Source organism: Excalfactoria chinensis, chromosome 1 (assembly GCF_039878825.1).
Source record: "Excalfactoria chinensis isolate bCotChi1 chromosome 1, bCotChi1.hap2, whole genome shotgun sequence".
Taxonomy (NCBI): domain Eukaryota; kingdom Metazoa; phylum Chordata; class Aves; order Galliformes; family Phasianidae; genus Excalfactoria; species Excalfactoria chinensis.
In genome coordinates, this window is record NC_092825.1 from 173816088 (window position 1) to 173825819 (window position 9732).

General features: G+C 47.9%; 1 protein-coding gene across 1 annotated transcript; it reads left to right on the top strand.

The window, feature by feature from the left end:
• Positions 1–1261: 1261 nt before the first annotated feature.
• GPR83 (G protein-coupled receptor 83) lies at positions 1262–4056 on the top strand. The gene is made up of 4 exons (XM_072357604.1): positions 1262–1648; positions 2005–2130; positions 2948–3081; positions 3432–4056. Exons 1-4 carry the CDS (start codon positions 1262–1264, stop codon positions 4054–4056), a joined length of 1272 nt encoding a protein of 423 aa, XP_072213705.1.
• The last annotated feature ends 5676 nt before the right edge of the window (positions 4057–9732 follow it).

A 9732-nucleotide genomic window follows, 5' to 3' on the forward strand; every position in this document is an offset into this window, starting at 1 on the left:
TGATGTGAATTGCCTGAAAGCTTCGTATCTTTGTTTCAAGTGTTTTCTGAATGCTTTTTATTTTGTGAGGTGCCCCAGTTCACAGATACCTTAAAAAAAAAAAACAACCAAACCCAAAGCAGATATCAGCCATCAAATCCTGACATTCCTGTGTAGCTCTTTCCTGTTGCAGTCAGTGGATGATGGGATGGGTGATGGGGATGTTGGCACACCGTGAAGTCAGCTGAAGCAGATACCAAACTGTATCCTACCACTATTGGATATACGTATATTCTTTTCACAGAGATCAGGTATGAACTTTCAACACGGCTGAATGTTTGGAAAGGGAAATACAACACCCTACTGGGATCATTTCAGAAAGAGAGAGCACAAATCAGCAGCCACGTCAGGAAGAGGTACAAGTTCTGGAGAGGTTAAGGGTGATAGGACAAGGGGGAATGGTTTTAAACTGAGACAGGGGAGGTTTAGGTTAGAGATTAGGAGGAAGTTTTTCACCCAGAGGGTGGTGACGCACTGGAACAGGTTGCCCAAGGAGGCTGTGGATGCCCCATCCCTGGAGGCATTTCTGGTGGAGAGCACTGTGTGTGAGGCCTCATGGAGGCTGCAGTGCCTGCATGGAGCTGTCAGGGGAGGGACAGGTGGGGGGCTGTTAGGTTGGTAATCTCCTAACCCTTAAACCAGGCACCGTGGGGTGGCACCTTATGCATGCATGTATTTTCACCAGCATGTGTGTGCATGACTTTCTGTGCTGTGCCCCTGTTCTGTGCTAGTTTGTGGTGCTGTGAAATAGGTAAAGCTGAACTTCTGTTTGAAATGTGCCCTGGAAGACAGCACAGCCCCTGCACGCATTGTTGGTGCATAAGCAGCGCCAGATCAGCATGAGCAGGGCTGCTCCTGGAGGATGATGCCGAGAATCAAAGAGCTGGATTTTGCCTTCTGCAAAGAATGCAGCTGTGATTGTCTTGGAGTGACGCCTGAGGGGAGTGTAATTGTGCAGAACTGCCGCACGTCAGCGCAGAAATAATGCTATGCAGCCCAATGGGCAGGAATGCTGGCTGGGAGCTTGTGTAAGGACACTAAGCTCTGCTGGAGGAGAAAAGTGATGAGGAGCTGAGCAGCAGAGAGAGGAGCCCCGCTCCCCAGGCTGTGCCGGTGCATCGCTGGCAGCAACGTGTGCACCTGTACAGCTGCTGCTGCCCAGCCGCAGCACTGCCCTAAGTGAGTTATTTCCCCCGGGGAAGCACACAGCAGCCTGCCGGAGATGTTCTCCTGTTTCATTTGGCTCTCCCTCCCCTACTTCGTGAACACCTTCCCGACCTCAGGAAAGTTCCCCCTCAACAGAAGTCTTGAGGAGGTGTTGGAAATCCCAAACATCTCGGGGTTCTTCCCCTGGGATAACGACACGCTGGCCGACTGGCAGAGCTTTGTGGGCAGGAGCCGGCACGGAGCAGACTCACAGCACGTGGCAGCCAAAGCTCTGCTCATCGCGGCGTACTCCATCATCATCATCTTCTCCCTCTTCGGCAACGTCCTGGTCTGCCACGTCATCATCAAGAGCAAACGCCTGCGCTCCGCCACCAGCCTGTTCATCGTCAACCTGGCTGTGGCCGACATCATGATCACGCTTCTCAACACGCCTTTTACACTGGTAAGATGGGGGCAGAGGCCTTTTTTCTTGCTGGGAGGGCTGTGGCCGCAGCTCGGTGCATTGCGCTGGCCTGCTGGGACACAGAGGATGTGCCATAAAGACACTGAAGTCATTTTAGTAGCCTCAGCAGCCTGGAAAAGATTCAAGGCAGAAAGAAACTGCTATTTTAAGGCACCTTTTACACAGCAGAAGTAGTTTTGTGCCAGAGGTGGAATCGTAGGGGTTAGAAGGGACCTCTGGAGCTCATTGAGTACACCCACTGCTAAGGTGGATTCCCTATGGGAAGTTGCTCATTTATGTCTGTGCATATAAGCATGTGGGCACGGGCACAAGTGCTGATGTTGTTCTGATTCCAGGCTCGTTTTGTGAACAGCACATGGATATTTGGGAAGGGGATGTGCCATGTCAGTAGGTTTGCGCAGTACTGCTCGCTCCACGTCTCTGCTCTGACCCTCACAGCCATTGCCGTGGACAGGCACCAGGTGAGAACTTACTGGAGAAGAGAGCAGGAAAGTTTGGAAGGGTATAATTAAAATGAGAGTGTGATCCCACATCCTTCCCTTCTCAGCTCTCAGGTTAATGTAAGATGCATGAAGGACTGACGGTGCGGTGGGGCAGCTCTTTGCTGTTAGATGGAGAACAGCTCCACACCTGCAGTGAGGTGGGATGTGTGCACTCCCAGCTAGGGACAGGAACTCTGCAGATGGTGATCCAGTTGCTCTCAGGCCAGGATGGAGTCTGAGGGCCTGATAGGAATTCGCACAGGCAGCTGTCCCCATGTGAGAGGCTTCTTTGGCCCCAGTGCTGTGGGTGTGGGGATGTCCTGCTTGATGCCAGGCAGCCCTGGGACATCTCACCCCACATGAGATGCAGAGGGCTGGTGTTTGTCACAAGCGGGACTGAGCTGCTGCTGCTGGTGGTGGGGTCAAGCTCTGGCTACTTCACAACCCCATGGACCTCTGGTCATTGAGACAGACTACATCTCCAGCCTTAATTTGCTTTTAAGTAAACAGACTCTGGAAATGAATACACACGTAAGGGCCACCAATGACCTGTTTTTGCCACTCAGACTAAAATACTGAAGTCCAAGGGTCAGACTGGGATCTGGCTTTCCTTACTGCTGGATTATCTCAAACATTCATGCGCAGCTTGTAGGCAGTGAGAGCTGGGAGGAGGCAGCACAGTTTGCATGCTGAATGTCCGTGTCCAGTAATAGATGTAAGGCTGGAAGCATATGAAAAAATGGTAGAATTATTTCCTGAAATGACACAAGCCTGAATGTTAGTTTGTTTTGAACAGGTCATAATGCACCCTCTGAAACCTCGCTTACCTATGGCAAAAGGCGTAATCTACATCTCTGTAATTTGGGTCATGGCAGCTTGTTTTTCCCTCCCACATGCTATCTACCAAAAACTCTTTACTTTTGAATACAGGTAAGGATTGTTTTCCTATATTGGTGTATTTTCCTCTAGTCTCACTGGAGGCCAAGTTCCTGATGGTTACACACTGGAATGTTCTACTGAAAGCCCTGAGCTCACACTGAGGTTACCCAGATAGGGGGCTAGTCTGTAATTCACATCGATTTCCATTCGTGATGGCTGATATCCTATTTTATTTATATATATTTTTATATTTATTCTGTCATAACTGGTTGTACAAAATAGGACACGAAGTTCATGAACTGTCCTGATCGTTCTATTTCTATACATTGGCATTTGGGTGGGCCTTAGGGTTCTTTTCAACCCAAACTGTTCTGTGGTTCTGGATGTTTCTCCCTTTGCAGTGAGGAAGTCACTCGGTGCCTGTGCATCCCAGACTTCCCTGAGCCAGCTGACCTCTTCTGGAAGTACCTCGACTTAACGACCTTCGTTTTGCTCTACGTCCTGCCCCTGTTGATCATCTCCGCTGCCTACATGACAGTGGCCAAGAAACTCTGGCTGCGCAATGTCATTGGGGACGTCACCACCGAGCAGTACTTCGCCCTTCGCAAGAAAAACAGGAAGACTATCAAGATGTTGATGCTCGTTGTCATCCTTTTTGCTATCTGCTGGTTTCCCTTGAATTGCTACGTCGTCCTGCTCTCCAGCCAAACCATCCGCTCCAACAACGCCCTGTACTTCGCCTTTCACTGGCTTGCGATGAGCAGCACCTGCTACAACCCCTTCATCTACTGCTGGCTCAATGACAGCTTCCGGGCAGAACTGAAGGCTTTGCTCAACATCTGCAGAAAACCTTCTGGCCCTGCAGAACAGAGACTTCCCTCCATGGTCCCTTCCTACCGACTGGCGTGGTCTGAAAACAGCCACTTCAAGAGGCTGCAGGTCTCTCATGTCCCTGCCTCAGCCTCCAACAGCCTCTTAGGAAAGACAGACATCTCTGCAGTTGAACCCATAGTAACTGTGAGCTAACTGGTGTCCTTGGGAGATGGATATGGACCACACTTAGGTTTGGCTGCATCTAGGCAGGTGGGAAGATGTGGAGCCCTGGCCTAAGCAGAGACTGTGCCAGCTCCTGTGGTTGCACTGAAAAGCCCAACTCCACAGCTGGTAGTGTGAAACTAATGGCATGGAGATGGCATGGAGACTCCAAAGGGAAGAAAGCAAAGCTTGCCAGGAATGAGCTCTCTTTTCGTCTTGGTCAAGCTGACTTTAGGTCCGCTGGCCAGGAGGGGTTCTCTGCATGTGTCTCTGTTGTTTGCATGGCCGAATCTGGGGCCATTCGTGTGCTTTGCTGGTATTTAAACAAGCAGCAGTCTGATGACATTAAGCCTCCCTCCCTTTAGTCTCTCAGTAGCAGCACACAGACAATAGAGACGTAGAGGCAGAGGTTGCTGGTTGGAATTTTTTTCTCTCTTATGTGAAAATATCTTCAGAAAGGTGGAGGGATAATAAACAGCCATTGGAAATTAAAGTTGTCTTTTACATCACAAATGCTCCTTCTAAGGTAGGGCTGAAGAAGGCTTGATAGCTCTTTGTGTGAATAGATGGCAAATACCAACCTGTTAGCTCTGCATCTGTTGCCAGTGCTAAATCACACAGAATTGTACCTTCGTGAAACAGGCATGAATATTCATAAAGCTTTAATTCAAACAGAGACCTAAAGCCTGAAAACCTTGGACATGCTGTCCATGGTTGGAGCGCTGATGGTTAATCTGAGTTGGGATTGGGACCTGTTAATCAGAAAATCACAGAGTGGTTTGGGTTTGGGTTGACCTTGAAAGGCCATCGAGTCCAACTCCTCCACCATGAGCAGCTCAGTCTGGTGCTCAGAGCTCCGTCCAGCCTGGATGAGATGCTTTGGATCAGAGTATCTCTATGTTGTTGCCAGATGGTGGCTGAAGAATCCCACAGAATGATGTTTTAATTTCTCTGTTACTGTTCTCCCCTCCTGTAAAGCATCTGGGAACTTCTCAGATCAGACACGTGGGATATTTCATCCCAACTAAGATGTCAGCTTGCTGGAGCCAGTTCATAATTAAACTGCTGTAATGATTCTGTGATAGCAAGTAATAAAAGAGGAAGACTTGCAAGACATCCTCACTGCAAGATGAGCAGTGATGAGTGGACCAGCAGTAGAGTGATGCAAGTGATGCTCAGTCACCCTTGTGCTTAAATACAGCTTTGTCAAGCTGGAACTTTTTGGGCTGAGCCACGTTTTAAATCAGAAGTCTCTTCTTTCAGTCAGTGTAATGGAGTTGTTTTCACTCACATCCAAATGCTACAACAGATTGTGCAGCTACATCCTTGTCCCTTGTCTCTGTTTGGGATGAATCTGAACTCAGGGAGATGATGCTCTTTCTGAAGGTGAAGGTAACCTTTGGCCATCTTAAGACTCGCCTCTCATAGGTGCAGTTTGCTTCCTTAAACAATGACATACAGAAATCTGTCATAACACAAAACAGAAACTTGCCAGCAAACAAACCCTCATGGCAGTGTTAGCTCCAGGTGGGTCTGAGGAGGGTTCCCACAGTTACAGGATTCTGTGTGGAAAACCCTTCTTCAGTGCCTATGCCCTTCTGGATCCATGCAGAAAGAGGTGCATGAAGCGCACAAGAAGGGCAGGAGCTGGTTTCATTACAAAGTCTCGTAGGGATGGACCTAGCAAAAGGAAAAGTGGATTGGGCAGATAATGGCCAGTCAACCTGAAAAGCCTGATCTGGGCCTGAGCTGGTGCATGAGTCTAGCAATTTTGGAGAGACAGGATCTAAGCAGACAGGGGAGGAACAAGCTCATAGGTGAAGATCTAGAAACTGTGCCCTTCTACACTGTACATGATACACTGAGCTGCAGTGTGCTTTATGTGCTACAGGGCCATTTCCGATCAGCACTGTCTTCATTTTCCTCACATCTGATTTGGATTCTGGAGGAACATCTTGCATTCATTGAAATCAGCAGGGGTTGTGCTCTGAGCACACAAAGTACAGTAGAATGCAAAGGATTCCAGGAACATCATGTCCTGGGCAATTTAAACTGGGCTTCCAGGCTTTATGGGTAATACCATACCTCAGTTCTGTAGCGGATCAGAGGGTTCTTTTAAAATGTAAATAAAGTCATGAATAAAGTCATCACACAGCATTCATGTGTGTCATGGTTTTGTGCTGTCAATATTCTACATCATGACTAGAGTACCGGGTGCTGTAGGCTTAAAACAGTTTACCACTATTTGTACCCTCAGTTAATGATCCACACCGCACATGATGTCATGATGTAGAATATTGACAGCACAAAACCATGACACATGTGCTACCTGGTTGAGTGTGAAGGGACGGTCTGAGTTCTGAGAAAATAAGATATACGTGCAGTGTGGAGATTATCTTCCATTTTTCCCTTTGTGCACATTTGCCTGCTGCAGCCATGCTTTGTGCTGTACATTGGTTTTATTAATGGGCAGTGCTTTGGAATAGCTGTAGAATCATCGAATGGCCTGGGTTGAAAAGGACATCAAAGTTGCAAGAGCCCTGCTGTGGGCAGGGTTGCCAACCACTAGACCAGGCTGCCCAGAGCCACATCCAGCCTTGAACCATCAGAGAGGTGGTTTGGTAGCTGGCTTTTGATGGGCAGATTATCAAGAGGAAGCCTGACAGGGACTGCTGTGAGAAGGGGCTGGTTGCTCTGGAGCATGATGAGGATGCTCCTGGGAGGCTCTTCTTCCCCACTGTTAGTATAAAGGATCATAGTCTGTTGTGAGGCATTATGGAAAGTCTCTTATCTTTATCTGACTTTCTAAGCAAGATGTTTTTTCCCAGCCCCACGTACATCCCTCTGTACTCAGAAGCACCCAGTGCTATGTTCAGGTGACCTGGTCAGGCTCACTCCTGTGACACGTTGCTCCAGGGGTGCTGCCTACAGGCTCCTTGTTATGCCTCTTGGGTGCCTTTTTGTTGATAAGAACTAGATTTCCCATCTCATGCAAGGCCACACCTGCTTTCTTCCCTTGCTTTCAGTATCTTTAGAGTTACCAAATGTCCTCCTGTTGGGGTGAAAGAGGAGGAATGCTATATGTGATGTGCTGTGACCCTATGGCCATCCTCCTGTGGTCCTGTGGCCATCTGAACATAGGTTTTCTGTTGGTTGCTACCCTATGCTGGGGCCATGTCTCTACCCCAAGGTAAGTGCTTTGACTGTTGTCAGTCATGTATTTGGATATCAATAGAGATCTTTCTTTAAAGCCTGGCTCTGTTTCAGCAGAGGACGTTGTTTCAGCAGGGATTGTTTCAGCAATCCCTGGCAGCAGGGATTGAAACTTTGATCTGAGTCCCCGGTACTCTTTTATTTAGTAGTTCAAGCATGCTCTCAGCTGTCAAACAGACAAATTGCCCTCGGAGATGTTTCTCATCCGGCAGTTGTTCTGAGTTGTGAAGCATCCAACAACTCTGTCATCCCACTTCAGCATGAGTAAGAAGAGAGAAGCAAACAACAAGGCAGTTCTACTGATGCTAGTGGAGACATTTCACTTCCATTGCTTTAGGCACGTCAGGTTTGGAAGTATATGAGAGTCAAAATGTTGAACAGAATAACCACTTTCTGAAGTTATGTTAGTATGGGGCATTGCAGCTGATGATCTTGGAAGTCCCTTCCAAGCCAGGCCATTCTGTGGCTTTTTGTTTTAGTTCATTCTCTTAAATTGTGATGAAGAGGTGAGTAACTGCCCATCACTTCCCAGGGCAATGTTAGAACAACTGAATAAAGTCATTTGTGTGTGAGGATAGCAATCCTAGAGACACTCAAAGCAATCCATTAGGAAACAACAGCAAACCAAATGCTGGGATTTACCTGCTACATAAAAGCAGGTTTTGTGTTGTCCTTTATGGAGAGTTTACAAACAGGGCGGAATGGGGCATTTTGGTTATGGATCTGGATATTTTGGTGATGGCGGAGTAATGACGGGACTTAGTGCTGTCACAGCCCTTGGAAGAGATCACCCCTTTTTCCATCTCCAAACCTTATGTTTTCCCATATTTTGGCTTCTTATTCCAATCCAATTCTCCCTCCCTCCATCTCTTTATTGCAGTTACTTTTCCCCTTTTCCCTAATCCAACAAAGGTTTGATTTTCCTCATATAATTTCTTGGACTACTTCTCTGGCTTTCCAGAGAACAAGAAAAATATGATCTTTTCAGAAGACCTAAAAAGGTAACTGTTAAACTTAGGCTATTTTTCTGAGTCTATACCAAATTTCACCTTCAAAGTAATGGGGAGAACAATTTGAGCTTTTCAAATAGAAGCCTACCAGAACACCTCCCAAGCATCCGTCATTGTTCTCCAAATGGCTGCCATCTCCTTATCATCTTCCCTTGTGTAGAACAGCAGCCCAGTACAACAGGAGCATCACAGGACGTGAGAATGCCCCAGGTGACCTTACCTTCTCTGAATTAAAGGAGGCTTTTCTTTGTTAAAACTCAAAATGTATTCCAAAGTTTCTCTCTGGTATGAAGAGCTGATAGTTGTTCCCAGATCCTGCTGTAATTCTTCTTTGGCGGACTTTTCTCATTAAAGAAAGCCTCCAGTACATGTGAGATGTGTGTGAGATCTCTTCTAACAAGACGACATCTTCATCAGTGATGCAGATGATGGCATTGAGTGCACCCTCAGCAAGTTTGCAGGTGACACCAAGATGAGCACCACAATCAACACACTGGAAGGGAAGCCATCCAGAGGGACCTGGACAGGCTGGAGAAGGGGGCCCATGAGAACCTAATGAGGTACAATAAGGCCAAGTGCAGGGTGCTGTGTTTGGGCCAGGGCAACCCCAGGTATTTATACAAACTGGGGGAAGATCTCCTTGAGAGCAGTCCTGCAGAGGACATGGGGGTCCTGGTGGATGAGAAGCTGGATATGAGCCTGCAATGTGCAATTGCAGCCCAGAAGGCCAACTGTGTGCTGGGCTGCATTAAAAAAGGGGTGGCCAGCAGGGAGAGGGAGGTGATTGTCCCCCTCTACTCAACTCTTGTGAGGCCCCATCTGGAGTTCTATGTCCAGGCCTGGGGCCCTCAGTACAGGAATGATGTGGAGCAATTAGAGCAGGTCCAGAGGAGGCCACTAAGATGATCAGAGGGCTGGAGCACCTCTCCTATGAGGAAAGGTTGAGGGCACTGGGCTTGTTTGGCTCAGAGAAGAGAAGGCTCTGGGGAGACCTCATTGCGGCCTTCCAATATTTGAAAGAAGTGTATAAACAGGAGGGGGGAAAGACTGCTGAGGGTGGATAGTGATAGGACAAGGGGGGATGGTTTTAAACTGAGACAGGAAAGGTTTAGGTTAGATATTAGAAGGAAGTTTTTCACCCAGAGGGAGGTGACACACTGGAACATGTTGCCCAAGGAGGCTGTGGATGCCCCATCCCTGGAGACATTCAAGGCCAGGCTGGATGTGGCTCTGGGCAGCCTGGTCTGCTGGCTGATGACCCTGCACACAGCAGGGGGTTGGAACTGGATGATCATTGTGGTCCTCTTCAACCCAGGTCATTCTATGATTCTATGAAGTACTGCGTTGCTGCTATGAGAGGAGAAGAAGGGCTTTTCAGACAGAAGCAAGAAGAATGAAGCAAGTGCTGCTGGTCTGAAAAGAAATAGCAGTTTTGGGAAGCATT